Here is an 18,286-nt window from a genome sequence, read left to right as displayed (position 1 = left end):
GCTTTTGTACTCTTAATTTCTATTGTTATTCCTTCATTTACAGAAATTACAACTGTATCATCCATATCTGAATATCTTAGAGCCCTAGCTCTATACCAATGGTCATTATGGCATTCTCCATTGCTCATTAAAACAATGAATAACTCTCTAATGTGAGACAAAAATATTCGCTTTGAATTCCCACTCTGGCAGTACCTCACCTTAGATTTCTATCCATTGTTCAAATGCTTTCACGTCCCTAGTCTTTATTGGCCCCTTAACCTCTCCCAGCAGTGATGATTATGATTTATCACTGTTCCAAAACTGTCTCTTGGTACTATCCTTCCAACATTATATGTAGCACTGTACGTGCAAAGCACTAAGGGTAGCTTCATAGAGCTTTGAATGGCTTGCCATTCTTTTGTTGTTGGAAAGTAAGCTCTTTTATTTATCCTTTTAAAATTCTCCTCAATTTACAGCCTCAGCTTTTGAGTCACAATCATTTTTGGAACTTGCCTATCCTTCCCTCTGTTGATCTTAGAGTAGATTAAAAGGTCAGCATAACATTGGGGTCAAAGAGCCTGTACTGTGATGTAATGTTCTATGTTCTTTCCCTTAGTTATTTCTTTAACCCCTCCCTTTGAGAATTTCTGTTACATTCCAACAACCCTGTTGGAAATAAATTGTGTGTCTCATTCTGGCTTCCAGCTCTTGCACTAAGGTAGCTCCCCTACAGTCAACTCCTGCCTCACTCTAATGGCCTAGATTTAATCCCAGCTTCGAGTGCTGTCTGTGTGGTGTTTTCACCATCTCCCTATGATTACATGGGTCTTTTTTTCCCTTTCCCTCTCCCTCCCCCCTCCTCCTCTCTCCATGATTGTACTCCAGATATCCATATTTCCTTATGATATAGTGGGGGTGGCAGCTACTTTTCCCCTGCAAACAAGTATATGGTACCTCACATTTGCTCTCATGCACCACAAACTTTTCATGTAACATTCATAGATGAACACCCATCTAATTCCCACTGTAATGCCAAGAGGCATCAATCAAAAGCTCCTCCTACAAAGTATGAATGACATTCTATTTTCCCCAAGGACTCAAAAATAGTCCCATCATGCTCTGTCCCCAAAGCAAGTAAAGAACCAGGAACATTTACAAACTGGTCTACTCCAAAATACAAAGAACTCCAGTACAGACCCTACATTCAAGCACGAATTCTGGTGAACTGCTGAAACAGAAGGTAATAGCAAACTCATCCTGATAGCTTTGGAAAGGCACCATTCAGTGAAAGGATACCTTCCAGTTTGTTTTCTTCTCCTTTAAAGCAGCTTTGAAGTGCAAGACTCTTCTCATTTCCTCTCCCTCTGCTCATTCTACCTCCTGCGGTGTTTGCCAATGTGTGCACGAGAGTATGAGCTCATTCATTGATATATGGGTAGAAAGAATTTTACTGGCTCAAAGCCACAGAAAGACAACTTCCCAAAGCCACTACATACAAAGTGTTGGATGAACTCTGTAGTCAGGCAGCATCTACTGAGTGAAATGGACAGTTAATAATCGACTCAATGAACTCAGTCCAGATGAAGGATCTCGATCCGAAACATTGGCTGTGCATCACCCTCTACAGATGCTGCCTGACCCGTTGAGTTCCTCCAGTGTTTTTTGCATTGCTCCAGACTTCCACCATCTGCAGTCTCATGTCTCCCAAACCCTTTCCGCTGCAAACCTGACCACAGAACTTTCTAATCTCATCGTTTGAAGCTAATTTTCCCAAACAGTTGTGGACTATTATAGCCCATATATTAAGCTATTACAGGGGTTGGTAAGTCAGCAATGTAATTCAACTCTCACTACATCTTAGTTCAGCAACTCAAGTACATAATCTTAAAGTCCCACCAGATTTTGCACTCATTCCCAGAACTTCGCACGTACCCACTCCCTATGCTCCACCTTCACCGGAATCTGATGCACATTCTTACTCACAGTCTCACCTGGTCCCTCAACACTATCCCTTCAACCAGGAAAACACACTAGTATTTCCACTTTCTGTGGAGATTAAGGCAAGAGCCCCCCCATCCCCCGCCACCATCATTGTTACAGGAGCAGCATTGAGAATGTTCTGACCAGCTGTCTCACTGTCTGTTACAGGAATTACAAGGCATCTGACTGCAAGATCCTACAAAGGATTGTTAGGACTACTAAGAGGATCCCTGGGTTCTCTCTTCTACCCACCTGAGATATTTATCAAGGAAAATTGGCTTCAAATGATGAGATTAGAAAGTTCTGTGGTCAGGTTTGCAGCGGAAAGAGTTTGGGAGACATGAGACTGCAGATGGTGGAAATCTGGAGCAATGCAAAAACTTAGCATTGTCAAGGATCCCTCCCATCTGTCCCACAATGTCTTTGACCCACAACCCCACTAGGCAGGAGGTAGTGTAGCATCAGGACAAGGATTGTTAGGATGGGAAATAGCTTTTTTCCCAAGGCCATGAGACTACCGAACTCCCTCCCAAACACCAAGGTCTCATTGCTTATAAAGCACCAGTAGTGTTACACTATTTACTTTTTAATTTTTGTCATAAATGCACCTTATACTAAATGTTAATATTCTAGAATATATTTTATTATTTTTGGAAATATTATATTAAGTGTTTGTGTGCGCTATATGTACTGTATTGTTCCCATTGGTCCGGAGGAACATTGTTTCATTTGGTGGTATACATGTATACAGTTAAATGATAATAAACTTGAACTTGTCCTTCTGAATTTTAACTCTGAAATTCTGCCGTCCTCTTTTCCTTCTCCTACCTTCCCTCACATTCTTAATGAACAAATGAACAACAGGAGGATCATAGCTATCATTAGCAGTCTCCAAAGATGAGACATAGAGAGAAACATAAAAATAAATCGTCTTTTTGGAGTCAAGACTTTTTTTTTTAAATTAACAGAAATTCATGTGAAACATTGCAAACAGAAAACAGAAACCTCACATGAAGATTTCTCATAATTTGCAGCAATGGTACTTACTGTTGACGTTTTATTCACTGTATGCTCATCCTGCGCTAAATTCCCCAGCTTTTCTTCACAGTCCAGCACATTCAGGTAATTCTTTTGCTCTTGTACATCTTTCAGATCTTTTCTGAGTTTCTCATTCTCTTCTTCCAGGTCCTCGATTTGCTCTTGCAGGCTGCTCTCTGATAACTTCAGTTCATGGATCCGTGAGCGGAAGTCTTCTAGTTTATGTGTCAGGAAGCTCTCATTTTCCTCAGCTTGTTGAAGTCTTTCTTGGAATTGCTCCCTTTCCTGGTTATTTGCTGCTTCTTTTTCTAAAAGCCTCTTTAAGTCATTCTGAAGGACCAGAATCTGCTCTTTAATGTGATCCTCTCCATTCAATACGCAGCTTTCCATGTTGGTGAGATCTGTATCATGCTCTGAACGATCTCTACTCCTCCTCATGTGTGCTTTCTCCAGCTTTGTGAGCTTTGCAGTAACTTGTTGTAGCTCAGTTTTTAGGACTATACTGGTGGCACTTAAATCAATTTTCTCTCTTTCCAGTTTGAAGATTTGGTTCTGCAAGGACAGCTCGCGCTCTCTCAGTTTCATAATTAGCTGTTGCTGCCTTTGTTTATAGTGTTCAAAGTACTCAGACTGCTTATTCATTTCATCCACCTTCATCCTCAATTGGCTTTGCAAGCGGCAGAGTTTACCTTTCAGTAGTCCTTCATTACCTTTCAGCATCTCTTCAGTACTCTCTTTATTAGTAAGCTTTTAAAAAGAAGTGATTTATGATTATTGTTCAAACACAACATCAATCCATTGTGGTAAACACCATATTTAGCCATAATATTAGTACAAGTAAAACAAAGCTAGTCGCAAAATTTGTCCTCGCAGTTACTGTCAGAACAAAATGTGAAACACAAAATTAAATCACTCAAATATTGCTGTTTTTTTCTGATGTTCAGAAATTGCTTGTGATAATTTGATGCTCATCAGAGAAGTTGGAAGACTAACGTACTTTAACTGTTAAGATACATAGACTATATGTTTAGAGATTAAAAGGGAGAATGGGCTCTCGTTAATGCTCATATTACCTCAATTCCATCTATCAGATCTGCTTTTCTTTAATCCAATTTGCCATTATATGACAATGATATTTGTCAAAGTTACTTATTCTGCACAAGATCTATGCGGTGGTCATTTCTACCAATATTTTCATGCACTTTACAACTGCTCCCTGATTTTGTTTGTTTCATTGAATGAATTTAACTTTTTATGACACAGGAGGGATATTTAGCCTACTAGATCCATGCAGGCTACCAACGGAGCAGTCCTATCAGTCCAATTCTTCCTTTCCTTTTTTTTTGCAACACTACAACTTATTTCTTTCTCTTTGCTGCTGTTACCACTTGCCTACATTAACTTACAGTGGTGATTTAATCTGCCTTTGGGATGTGGGAGGAAACTGAAATAGTTGTGGGAACTAAGGCAGTCGCAAGGAGAGGTCAGGGTCAAATCTGGGTCAGTGGAGCTGGAGGCAACAGCCCTGGCTTAGTTAGCATTTCTTTAAGATATGATGAAAAAATTCCAGTATGTAACTTCAATAAATCTTTGAGACTTCAAATAATAAACCATTAGAAATGCTTCATCATAATTACTAGGTGTTATGATTCTCTGTGCTTTTTACGGGTGTTTCACCTTTCTACCTATTATCGGAAGTCAAAAGAAAAATATAAACAAGAGCGATACACTGTACAAGAATTGTTGTAAGTGCCAGGAACAAAATCATTGAGCCAATTTACCGGCATGTTTACCTACTTCTGGATTCTACTTGAGAGACAAAACCAGGAAAAGCAAGCAAGAACGTAATGCTGAGAAGCAGACACCATAAAAATAGAAAGAACAGCATGAAATTGGCAGATTGAGAAGCCTAGATGCTGTCCTGCCTAATATTCAAATATCAGACACATAATCTGAAACTGGTAGATGCTAAACATTAATATTCCAACAAAGTAAACCTTCATGATTGCTTGTGTTGAAGAATCTCTGCTTGTTAGCTAACCATTATTTAAACTATATGGACTTCCCAATTATTGATGGAGTCAAACTAAATACAGTGGACGTGCTGAAATATTTAGTACTCCAATTGGAAGCAGTGGTGGGTGGGATGGGGAAGTAGCCATTAGGGCTTATATCTCCTGTTATTATCAGCACTAGAAAGATATGATCAAGGCTGTTTCTGCAAAAGCCTCCAACTTCACGGCAAGTCAGTCAAGCTGGAGGCAGCAACACTGGTTTGGTTGCTATTTCTTGTCCTCTCTCTGGCCAACATCCCCAGCACTGAGACCTTCATTACACATGGAAAGAAATTACCAGACAGATGGAGGAAAAGATCCATGGACATGCTTAAAGTCATCATGAAGAAATGCATTATCCTCACTGGCTCCTGGGAATCTCTAACACGTGACCAGAAGGAGCAGTGTTTGGGGTGGCGTTGAGATTCCAGAGTCTATGCGTTGAGAGCCACAAACCAGTAGAAGGAACAGACCTCTTAACAAGTTGCCCACAACTCTCCCATCAGATCCCTTCTGCCCCTCGGTGGAAGAAATATGAAGATTCAATTCAGAACCGATAAAACTGCGGTGGAAGTCTAGGGGAAAGATTTTCAGCAAAAGGACAAAAGCCTATCTTTTCTTACATGTACTTAAAAACTCCACTGTAAATTACAGATATTTTACCAACCTTCTGGTCAACAGTACAGTGGTGAAACAGATCAGCTGGTTGAGTAGCATCGTAACAACAACCTTGCACTCAATGTTAGTAAGAGCAAGGAAAAGGTTGTGGACTTCAGTCCTCACTGAGGGATTAACAGTGGAAAGTGTGAGTAGTTTCAAGTTCCTAGGTGTCAATTTCTCTGTAGATCTATCCTGGGCCCAATATATTGATGCAATAACAAAGAAGCCATGATGGTGGCAATATTTCATTAGGAGCTTGAGGAGACTTGGTATGTCACCAAAGACCCATGCAAACTTCTAAAGACGTTACGTGGAGAGCATTCTGACTGGTTGCATCAGCATGGATGGTATGAAGGGCCCAGTGCACAGGGCTGGAAAAAGCTGCAGAAAGTTACAAAGTCAGCCAGCTCTATCATGGGTACTAGTTTCCCCAGCATTGAGGATGTCATCAAAAGGCATTGCCTCAATAAGGTGGGCATTGATCATTAAGGACCACCATCACCCAGGACATGGCCTCTTCTCATTGCTACCATCAAGGTGAGGTGCAGGAGCCTAGTCTGAAGACACACTCAATGTTTGAGGAACAACTTCTACCTCTACCCCACTGCCATCAGATTTCTGAATGGACAATGAACTGATAAACACTACCTCACTATTTTTTTGCTCTCTATTTTGCACTACACATTTAATTTTCTATATATATAAAGAATTACATATGTATAAGTTACTTATTATAATATTTTATATATATATATATATATATTTCTTATTGCAATTTATGGGTTTTTTTATTATGTATTGCATTGTTCTCCTGCCAGAAAACAACATATTTCATGACATATGCCAGTGATATTAAACTTGATTCTAATTTTGATACTTCCTTATGTTTGGCTGAAATGATTTTTAGTCTGTTTATTTTTTGATTGTAACTTTTATTTTAGCTTTTTATTCATTGGTCTTAAATGGATTCATCAAATTCTTCTGGAATTCAGTAAATATTTCCCCTTACATTTTGTGAAGTTAGAAACAATAGCAGTAATAAAACCAGTCTTATGCTGCTATTATTGTTCACATTTTTTCTGACTATAAATAAGACACAAAAACTTGGAGAAACTCCATTGCCCTGTCACATGATGTCCTACATGTAGAGATACATTTAACAAGCATTGTCCTTATCTGTTTTCCCAGTTAGAAGCTTCTCATTAGATAAATGGAAATAAATATTTCTATTTTGAATGTTGTCCTTTCTCATACGACTTATGTGGATGATTCCATCCTGGGGAGCACAGCCCTTCCAGGTCACACAGAGCTGGCTTTGAGGTTTTAATTAGCATTAAGATAATTTAAGATTCAGTTTGCAAAGAAAAATATAAATAAATATAGGTATGTTCAGCATGCTAGCTGCCCCAGAGCCATGAAACGCCTAACAAAGTTTAGGAATCCCTGGGACAACCTCAACAACCCACAATAGCAACACACCCTAATGCCAGTTGGTTGGTGATGAGGGGAACATATTTTAGTGAGTGGAGTTTCATTGTAAAAATATTAGGAAATTTGATTTACACTACTAGCCACTAATATTGTGAAAACTCAGCTGCTGGTTTATTAACACTACTAGGAATAGAATAAGACCTCATTAGTCCAGTTCATCTGTTGGGGTGCAGGAGCACTGGCTGGTTAAACAGAAATTGTTTAAGTAATCTGCACATTAGAAGAAATATCCAGAAATATGAGGTCATAATATCACCACACCGGAACAGAAATTTAAACTCGATTAATAAAGCAAGTCCAGAATTTAATGACGTAATAATGGCTGGATCATCTTAAAAGAAAACATCTGGTTCATTTACATCCCTTAAAGAAACTTCCAGGTCCGGTTTGTTTCTACCTCCTCGCATACAGCACTGAACCGGGCACTTATCCTCTAATTCCAAAGAACATTAAGAATGAAAAATAAGGTCATCTCTCATGAATTAAATAGATAGACGTATAAAGAATTGTGTAACTCTGCTAGCCAAGAGTCATATCATGGCAACAGCTCACAAGGTCTGTTCCAACAATCACACATTCATTTACACTAACTCTTCATTCCTCCCATTTTATTCTCTCCACATTCCCTTACATTTACTTCAGATTCTATCACTCACCCATGCTAGGGGCAATTGACAGTGACCAATTAGTATACCCGCTTCTTTGGGATGTGCAAGAAAACAAGATCACCTGAAGGAAATCTACATGGTCAAAGATAGAACATGCAAAAGTCCACACAGAAGCACTGGAGGTCAAGATTAGATCTGGATCACTGGAATGATACATCTGTGATGCTGTAGTGCAAGTAATGCACTTGTGCAATAAAATACTTATTTGCATTACAGCATCGTCTATCTGCTGAACCGTGTCTACGCCCACCTGGACAAGCCAGCGAGCACTGTGAGGGTCATGCTTTTTGACTTCTCCAGTGCGTTCAACACCATCCGCCCTGCTCTGCTGGGGGAGAAGCTGACAGCGATGCAGGTGGATGCTTTCCTGGTGTCATGGATTCTTGATTACCTGACTGGCAGACCACAGTGCATGTGCTTGCAACACTGTGTGTCCGACAGAGTGATCAGCAGCACTGGGGCTCCACAGGGGACTGTCTTGTCTCCCTTTCTCTTCACCATTTACACCTCGGACTTCAACTACTGCACAGAGTCTTGTCATCTTCAGAAGTTTTCTGATGACTCTGCCATAGTTGGATGCATCAGCAAGGGAGATGAGGCTGAGTACAGGGCTACGGTAGGAAACTTTGTCACATGGTGTGAGCAGAATTATCTGCAGCTTAATGTGAAAAAGACTAAGGAGCTGGTGGTAGACCTGAGGAGAGCTAAGGTACCGATGACCCCTGTTTCCATCCAGGGGGTCAGGGTGGACATGGTGGAGGATTACAAGTACCTGGGAATATGAATTGACAATAAACTGGACTGGTCAAAGAACACTGAGGCTGTTTACAAGAAGGGTCAGAGCCGTCTCTATTTCCTGAGGAGACTGAGGTCCTTTAACATCTGCCGGATGACGCTGAGGATGTTCTACGAGTCTGTGGTGGCCAGTACTATCATGTTTGCTGTTGTGTGCTGGGGCAGCAGGCTGAGGGTAGCAGACACCAACAGAATCAACAAACTCATTCGTAAGGCCAGTGATGTTGTGGGGATGGAATTGGATTCTCTGACGGTGGTGTCTGAAAAGAGGATGCTGTCCAAGTTGCATGCCATCTTGGACAATATCTCCCATCCACTACATAATGTACTGGCTGGGCACAGGAGTACATTCAGCCAGAGACTCATTCCACCGAGATGCAACACAGAGCGTCATAGGAAGTCATTCCTTCCTGTGGCCATCAAACTTTACAACTCCTCCCTTGGAGGGTCAGACACCCTGAGCCAATAGGCTGGTCCTGGACTTATTTCCTGGCATAATTTACATATTACTATTTAACTATTTATGGTTTTATTACTATTTATTATTTACGGTGCAACTGTAACGAAAACCAATTTCCCCCGAGATCAATAAAGTATGACTACGACTATCACAAGTGTACACTACAGTCGACCTTCACTAATCTGACTACCTGTAATCCGGTTCCTTCGATAATCCGGCACTGATTATGTTTAATGTGATCCTTCTGTAATTCGGCATTTTCACTAATCCGGCACTCCTCAGGTCCCAATGGTGCCGGATTAGTGAAGGTCGACCTGTATTAGTGATGTGGGCTAAAGGGCCTATTTCTGCACGACTCTTGGTTAGCTAGTCACTTATATCATTGTTGTTTAGGAAACTTGATGTGTGCAAATTGGCTGCAATATTTGCCAATGTACCCAGTCATTGTTTCTGTCAAAAGAGTAGCACCCTCTTTCTTCACCTGGGTAGCATTCCTGCCTCTGGGTCAAATTGTTGTGGATGCAAATCCTGGTCCATAACTTAATGAGTGTTGTATTAGTGAGCTTCCATTTCTAATGAGGTACTAAACCAGCTGAACTATCAGGCAGATGGAATAGATCCAAAGGCAAGCTCTATTGAAAATCAGAGCTTTTCTTTGAGAGACAAATGAGATAAAGAGACTAGCTTGATTTGTTACATGCACATAGAAACATTGAAAAATGTCGTACAGTGAAATGAATCTTTTGCATCAACGACACTGGAGGCAGCCCACAGGAGTCACCACGCTTCTGGTGCCATCAGAGTATGGGCACAACGTACTAACCCTAGCCCATACATCTTTAGAATGTGGAGGAAATAGGAGCATCTGGAGGAAGCAGACACAGTCAACTGGAGAACGTACAAACTCCGTACAGAAAGCAGTGGGAATTGAACCCCAGTGGGTGATCACTGGTGTTGTAAAGCATCGTGCTAACTGCTAAGCTACAATGCTGCCAAACGCTGCAGATGCTGGAATTTGGATCAAAAAAAAGCACTAGAGGAACTCAGTTGGTCAGCCATCATCTATGGAGGGAAATGGACAGTCAACGTTTCAGATTGAGGCCCTTCATCTGGAATGGACACTTTATCTGGCAAGTATTTAAAGGTGGAGGGAAGGAACAGAGCAAGAACTCACAGGTGATAGGTGGATCCAGGTGAGGGGAGTAAGGTAAATGGAGAAAGGGGGAGTAGGAAATATTCAGAGAGCAGAAGGTGATAAGTGGAAGAGACAGAGAGCTGAAGATGATGGAATTTGATCAGAGAAAGTGGAGCATGGAATAAAGTGAGGGAGGTGGGAAGGGGAATAGGTCTGAGACATGTGTGGGGAACGGGCAGATGGGAGGCAGCAAAGCGGTATGGTGATGGGGGCCAGTTTGAAGAGGAGAGAGAAAAGAGTAAAGGGAAAAGGAACAGAGGAGGTTGTCACTGGAAGTTGGAGAGTTCAGTGCTCATACCACCAGGTTTGAGACTGTCCAGGCAGAATATAAGGTGCTGTTCCTCTAATGCATGTTTAACCTCAACCTAATATTGTAAAAGTGGGAAACTGAAACTGTACAGAGAAGATATACCTTGTGTGTGCAGAGTTTGCTGAAATCTATTAAGCAAATGCATTCTGCCAGCCTTCAAACTAGAGGTAGGAAAATAATTTAAGAAGCTGCAAACAAGTGACAGCTTCTTTTTCCCTTCTATTAACCAAAGACTTTCTTCTCTTCCTCAGTAGATTGCATGGACAGATTTTGGTGGTGGTGATGGGGTTATAATGTTCAGGAGATGAACCATGATTCTATGCCTATTAACCCTCTCTGCAACCAACACTGAAGAACCTTCATATGGTTCACAGGGTGAGAATAGCTGCTGTGATGCAGAAACATCAGAGTAGCAAGAAAACTGAGACCCAAGATTTACAGCTAGCCTTACCACAGTTCTGAGGTTCCTCTCTGAAAGCTGTAGACATCGGAGCTTTTCTATAAGCTGTGAATCATTGCTTGTCAATTGCTGTGACTTGGAAGTCAACTCATTGATTTTATCCAGAAGCTTTTGTTTTGACCATTCCAGATCTTGAATTCTAAATAATCAAACAGTCATAACAAACTGCAATGAGTCAAAAAAAAACCTAATCAATTCTTAAGTTAGATTCTTGTCGTAGGTGAGTTGGCAGTATCACTGATAGCATTCACTGTAGCCACTCCTAATTGCTGGACAATTAAACCAACTATTCTAACAAACTTGCCCTCAAGAGCATAATTCTCCCCTCATGTACTAATGTTAGATTTAACTTTATAAGGATTTAAGAGGTCATGGAATCAATCAAGAGGTCATAGAAACAGCACTTTGAAGGCCATTATGTCAATGCTTCACATCAAGCAACTACACTCCATATACCTTTCAAATTCTATCAATCATCTACAGTGGCAATTTATAGCGACCAACTAATCTACCAACCTGCATATCATTGGGATATGATACGCAAAGGAATGGAATGCCCAGTAAAATTGACAGGCACAGGAAGAATGTGAATTCCACATAGATATTACTGGAGATCAGGATCAAACCTAAGACCGGAGTTGTGAGCTAGCAGGTCTTGTAGCTGCGTCACCATAGCTTTGCTTTGGCATCTTAATACACAAAATCTAAACTCATGCAGAAGGTGGCTCTTCAGCCCACTGTGCCTGCACTGCCTTGCTGAAAAAACAGTCCAAAAATACTTATTTCTCCATTAGCCTGAACATTTTAACCATTTTTATGATATTCTAAATCTATTTAGTAATTAAGATTATTCTTTTTGAAAATTCCCCATGGATAACTATCAATATGATTATATTGATCCCAGGAATCTGACACTTTTAGCTTCCGCTACAGTCTGAATAAGGGAATTGCACTATGAGTCTCAAATGGGAGCGCTTATGTAATTGACCTGGTGTTCCCAACCAAAAGCAGAGAAGAACAGCTGAAACAAGAGAAAATCTGCAGATGCTGGAAACTCAAGCAACGCACACAAAATGCTGGAAGAACTCAACAGGCCAGGCAGCATCTATAGAAAAGAGTACAGACAATGTTTCAGGCCGAGACCCTTCAGCAGGACTGGAGAAATAAAGATGAGGAGTAGAGTTAAAAGGTGGAGGGAGAGAGAGAGAAATACAACAAGATAGGTGAAACCGTGAGGGGGAGGGGTGAAGTAAAGATCTGGGAAGTTGATTGGTGATAGAGGTACCGGGCTGGAGAAGGGAGAATCTAATAGGCCATGGAGAAAGAAAAGGGGGAGGAGCACCAGAGGGAGGTGATGGGCAGCCGAGAAGATAAGGTGAGAGAGGGAAAAGAAGATGTGGAATGGTGAAGGGGAGTGTGCCATTACTGGAAATCTGAGAAATCGATGTTCATGCCATCAGGTTGGAGGCTATCCAGACAAAGTATAAGGTGTTGTTCCTCCGACCTGAGTGTGGTCTCACTGCGACAGTAGAGGAGGCCATGGATAGATATATCGGAATAGAAATGGGAAGTGGAATTAAAATGGTTGGCCACTGGGAGAACCTGCTTTTTCTGGCAGACGGAGCATAGGTGCTCGACAAAGTGGTCTCCCAATCTACATCGGGTCTTACCAATATACAGGAGCCCACACTGGGAGTACTGGATACAGTATATGACCCCAACAGGCTCACAGGTGAAGGGTCGTCTCACCTGGAAACTCCGTTTGGGGCTCTGAATGGTAGCGAGGGAGGTGGTGTAGGGACCGGTGTAGCAATTGTTCTGCTTGCAAAGATAAGTGTCAGGAGGGCAATCAGTGGGGAGGGACGAACGGACAAGGGAGACATGTAGTGAGTAATTCACAAGACCATAAGGCATAGGAGCAGATTTAAGCCATTCAGCCCATTGAGTTTGCTCTGCCACTCCATCAGAGCCGATCCCGGATCCCACTCAACCCCAAACACCTGCCTTTTTGACATATCTTTTGATGTCCTGACTCAACAGGAAACAATCAGCTTCTGCTTTAAATATACCCAAGGACTTGGCCTCCACTACATTCCACAGATTTACTACTCTCTGGCTAAAAAAATTTTCCCCCTACCTCTGTTCTAAAGGGTCAACCCTCAATTTTGAGGCTGTGCCCTCCAGTTCCCCCACCATAGGAAACATCCTCTTCACATCCACCCTATCTAGTCCTTTCAACATTCAGTAGGTTTCAATGAGATTACCCCCTGCATTCTTCTAAGTTCCAAAGCTGCCAAACGCTCCTCGTGTGTTAACCCTTTCATTCCCGGAATCATCCTTGTGAACCTCCTCTGGACTCTCTCCAATGACATCGCATCCTTCCTGAGATATGGGACCCAAGACCCAAAACTGTTGACAATCCTCCATGCGGCCTGACTAGTGTCTTCTAAGGCTCAGTGTTAACTTCTTGCTTTTAGATTCTATTCACCTTGAAATAAATGCCAACATTGCATCACAGACTCAACCTGTAAATTAACCTTCCAGGAGTCTTGCATAAGGACTCCTAAGTCGCTCTGCACTTCTGATGTTTGAAACTTCTCCCCATTTAGATAATAGTCTGCACTATTATTCCTTTCACCAAAATGCATTATCATACATTTCCCAACATTTCTGCCACTCTCTTTCCCACTTTCAATTTGTCTAAGCCCTGCTGCAATCACATTGCTTCCTCAGCATTACCTACGCCTCCACCTATCTTCATATCACAACTTTGCCACATAGTCATCAATTCCATTATCCAGATCATTGACAAGTAATGTGAAAAGTAGCAGTCCCAATACAGACCCCTGAGGAACACCACTAGTCACGGGCAGCCAACCAGAAAAGGCCACCTTTATTCCCACTCACTGCCTCCTGCCTGTCAGTCATTCTGCTATCCATGCCAGTATCTTTCCTGTAATGCCATGGGATGCTATCTTGTTAAGCAGCCTCATGTGTGGCATCTTATCAAACACCTTCTGAAAATACAAGTAAATGACATTCACTGCCTCTCCTTTTTCCACCCTGCTTGTTACTTCATTGAAGAACCCTTAACAGATTTGTCAGGCAAGATTTCCTTTGAAAGAAACCATGCTGATTTTGACTTATTTTATCATTAGTTTCCAAGTACCTCGAAACCTCATCCTTAATAATAGACTCAACACTTTTTCACCACTGAGGTTTGGGTAACTGGTCTATAATTTCCTTTCTTTTGCCTCCTTCCTTTCTTAAAGAGTGGAGTGACAGTTACAGTCTTCCAGTCCTCTGGGACCATGCCAAAATCAAGAGATTCTTGAAAGATTATGTCCAATCCATCCATTATCTGTTCAGCAACTTCTCTCAGGACTCTGGAATGTAGTCTATATGGCTCAGGTGACTTATCCACCCTAAGGCCTTTGAGTTTGCCTAACACTTTTTCCTTGACGTGGAGGCTGGTGGGGTGGTAGGTGAGGACAAGAGAAACCTTTTCCCTGGTAGGGTGGTGGGAGAATTGGGTAAGAGCAGATGTGCATGAAATGGAAAAGATGCGGTTGAGGACAGCCTTGATGGTGGAGGAAGGGAACCCACTTTCCTTGAAGAAGGAGGACATCTCCTTCATTCTAGAATGAAAACCCTCATCCTGACAGCAGGTGCCGTGGAGACAGCAGAACTGAGAGAAGGGGATGGTGTTTTCACAAGTAGCAGGGTGGGAAGAGGTATAGTTCCAGGTAGCTTTGAGAGTCCGTGGATTTATATTAGATATCAGTAGATAGAGACAGAGAGATCTAGAAAGGGGAGGAGGTGTCAGAAATGAACCAGGTAAATTAGAGGGCACGGTGGATGTTGGAGGCAAAATCAATGAAGTTGGCGAGGTCCGCATGGGTGCAGGAAGCAGCACCAATGCGGTCATCGAAGTATCATAGGAACAGTGGGGGCAGCCACCAGTGCAGGCTTGGAACATACATCCACGTAGCCAACAAAAAGGCAGGCATAGCTGGGACCCATGTGAGTGCCCATGGCTACGCCTTTAGTTTGAAGAAAATGGGAGAAGCCAAAGGAAAAATTATTAAGAGTGAGACAAGTTCCGCGATACGGAGGAGAGGGGTGGTGGAGGGGAACTATTTGAGTCTGGTGTCCAAAAAGAAACGGAGAGCTTTGAGGCCTCCCCGGTGGGGATGGAGGTGTATAGGGGCTGGACATCCATAGTGAAACTAAGATGATCGGGGCCAGGGAATCATTGAAAAGATCAAGAGCATGTGAAGTGTTATGGATGTAGGAGGAAGGAGCTGAACTAAGGGGTATAAAACAGAGTTGAGGTATGCAGATATGAGTTCAGTGGGGCAGGAACAAGCTGAAACAATGGGGCTACCTAGACAAGCGGGTTTGTGATTCTTGGGTCGGAGGTAGAAACAGGAGGTGTGGGGTTCGGGAAGTATGAGGTTGGTGGCAGTAGATGGGAGATCCCCAGAGCTAATAAGGTTGGTGATGGTGTGAGAGACAATAGCCTGGTGCTCCATGGTGGGGTCCTGTTTGAGGGGTAAGTAAGAGGATGGGTCTGAGAGTTGTTGCTGGGTCTCAGCAAGGTAGAGGTCAGTCTGCCAGACTACTACAGCACCCCCTTTATTTCAAACTTATTTGTAGCTATTTTTCCCCCTCCTCACAGGCCCTTTGTTGCTATTAGTCTGAAACCATTAGAAACAAGAGAAGCAGAATTAATGGCTTGTGTTTTTTCTTTACCTTTCTTTCAAAGAAGCCTCTGTCTTTGCAAAGTTGCCAATGGTTTCTTTGAGTATCTTCTCTGACTGAATGAAGTCTTCCAGCCTCTGGTCAATGTCATCAATTTCACGCTTCTTGGTCTCCCATTCATCTTGTTGTGTTACATCCTTCTTTGCCTCCTCCAGGTCCTGCAATTGGCAAGAGGTACCAATAGTTATGTCTACACTCAGTAGATTTGTGCCTTCCTCCCTGGGTGAGATAATGCGATAATTAAACTTTTCCAGCGTATTGACAGAAGGCTCCATTTGCAGTGTCACATTTTCTGCTTATGATATTATTGCAATCAACAAAATCCAAGAAAGATGTTTAGCCAAGGACTTTCCTGCCTCTGAATAACATGTTATTTTCATTCTGATTCAACCTTTATTAGTTTACTGGAGGTCACCTGCTGTTTAAATGGCATTTCCAACAAAGACATAAAAATGCCCTTCCATTATTCATGATTCTGTTTTTTCCATTGGGCCAAATGGCATGTGCAATTGATACAATGCTCTAACATTACAGCATCAGTGAACTCCAACAATGTCCTTATAATTAGCCTTCACATTACATTAACTCGAAGGCTTCTATCAGGTGTCAATATTACAAATGCACAGCCTTTATATTCAAATCTTAAAAAGGGAGTCACTGAAATAGTCTCTGAACTGCTTCTCTCACCCCCAGAGGAAGATTTCAATTCAGCCCTTTATTCTACAATGTTTCATGTTATTGGTATCAGAATTTGGAAACAAATAATATTTAGGAACCAACTTCTAACTACTTTAATGTACACTTAAGAGGCTCTTAGATAGACATGGGGATGACAGTGAAATGGAGCACTGTGCAGGAGGGAAAGGTTATATTGATCTTGGAGAAAGTTAAAATGTTGGCACAACATTGTGGGCCAAATAGCCTGTACTATGTTGTAGTGTTCTATGTAGTATTATTTTGTAAGCACAAAATAGGGCTGTGCTATGATGACCAAGAGAGACTGAATGATGTTGTAGAGTTACAGAATATGAAAACAAGCCCTTCAGCCTAACTCACCCAAGCATACCAAGATGTCTAGTCCAATTTCCCCACATCTAGCCTACATCTATCTAAACCTTTTCTATCCATGTTCTTGACCAACTGACTTTTAAACTTCATAATTGTACCCACCTCTACAGCTTCCTCTGGCAGCTTGCTTCATGTAAAAGATGTCCCTCAGGTCACTGGATGGTTGGAGCTGTGAGAGAACAACTCTACTGGCTGTGCCACTGCACCTCATGGAGACTAACCAATAAGGACAAAGTGCCTGCATGATATACTCACCTTTCTAATATTATTTGCAGTTTCAGTCCTTTCTTCCTGCGCCAGGTTGCTGAAGTAAATGTCAGAGCTGTTGCAGTCCATGTGTGGCGTAGATCGAAAATGGTTCCAGGTATGAAAGGCTTTTATACATGAGGAACCTTTTGGTGTTTCTGGGTCTGTACTCAGCGGAGTTCAGAAAGGTGAGGGAGGATCTCATTGAAACTTACCAAATACTAAAAGGCTCGGATGGAGTGGACATGGAGAAGACATTTCAATTAGTAAGAGAGTCTAGGATTCAGAAACACAGCCTCAGAATAAAAGGACATCCATTTAAAACTGAGATGAGGAGGAACTTCTTTAGTCAGTGGGTGATGAATCTGTGGAATTCATTGCCACAGAGGGCTGTGGATAACAAGTCACTGGGTCCATCTAAGGTGGAGATTGATAAGGGGGTTGAGGACTACAGGGAAAAGGCAGGAGAATGGGGTCGATAAAAATTCAGCCATAATCAAATGTCAGGAAAGCGGGATCGCTTGAGTGGCCTAGTTGTTCAGCTCCTATATCTTATGGTCTTATATTCCTGAACTTCATTGCCCCAGCCAGAAAATGGGTCATCAGGGCCTATGTCATAATACTTCATATTAAGTACAAGGCTACTTTCCTCTAAGATATCCGGAACGAGTTGGCCAGGTCCCCAATGTCTGAACAGATTGTAGGCATCCCTGGCTCATTTTTGCCATCTTATAGGTTCTGTCACAAATTGCTAAATGCAAGAATTACAAGAGTTTCTCCTCTATCAAGCCTTTGTAATCATCCGGTCAGTGAACACTGGCAAAGAGCATGGTGCAGGTCGATGGCATCCTAGTGCATCGTCCAGGCCCCAGGACGTGCCTACATTCTTCAGGCATCCAAAGCCTTCTCATTAAGGTTCTGGAAACTAGGATCAATGCCCAAATTAGGTAATTATTAGATTAATAGTTCACCCCAACTGAGCAGGTAATCAAAGCCTAAGCAGATCAGAAGAAATAGAAGGAAATGTACTAGGTCATTCAACATTTGTGCCTGCGCTGTCATCCAATAAAATGTAGCTGATTTTTCTTTCATCTTGCAGCACTTTCTATATTTCA

At 41.9% G+C, this 18,286-nt stretch overlaps 1 protein-coding gene across 1 annotated transcript in view; it reads right to left on the bottom strand.

The window, feature by feature from the left end:
• The window catches only part of LOC140196676 (uncharacterized), a 150,813-nt gene extending 133,182 nt beyond the window's left edge, over window positions 1-17,631 (bottom strand). The window contains exons 1-4 of the mRNA XM_072256282.1: window positions 17,181-17,631; window positions 15,849-16,015; window positions 11,085-11,232; window positions 3,010-3,747 (exon numbers count right to left, since the gene is read on the bottom strand). Of these exons, the coding sequence (XP_072112383.1) occupies window positions 3,010-3,747; window positions 11,085-11,232; window positions 15,849-16,015; window positions 17,181-17,261 (1,134 nt within the window). The 5' untranslated portion in view covers window positions 17,262-17,631. The remainder of the gene's footprint in view (window positions 1-3,009; window positions 3,748-11,084; window positions 11,233-15,848; window positions 16,016-17,180) is intronic.
• Between the last annotated feature and the right edge of the window lie 655 nt (window positions 17,632-18,286).

Source organism: Mobula birostris, chromosome 4 (genome assembly GCF_030028105.1).
Source record: "Mobula birostris isolate sMobBir1 chromosome 4, sMobBir1.hap1, whole genome shotgun sequence".
Classification (NCBI taxonomy): Eukaryota; Metazoa; Chordata; class Chondrichthyes; order Myliobatiformes; family Myliobatidae; genus Mobula; species Mobula birostris.
Note: the sequence above shows the minus strand (reverse complement) of the source record. Positions and strands in the feature narration are given on the sequence as shown.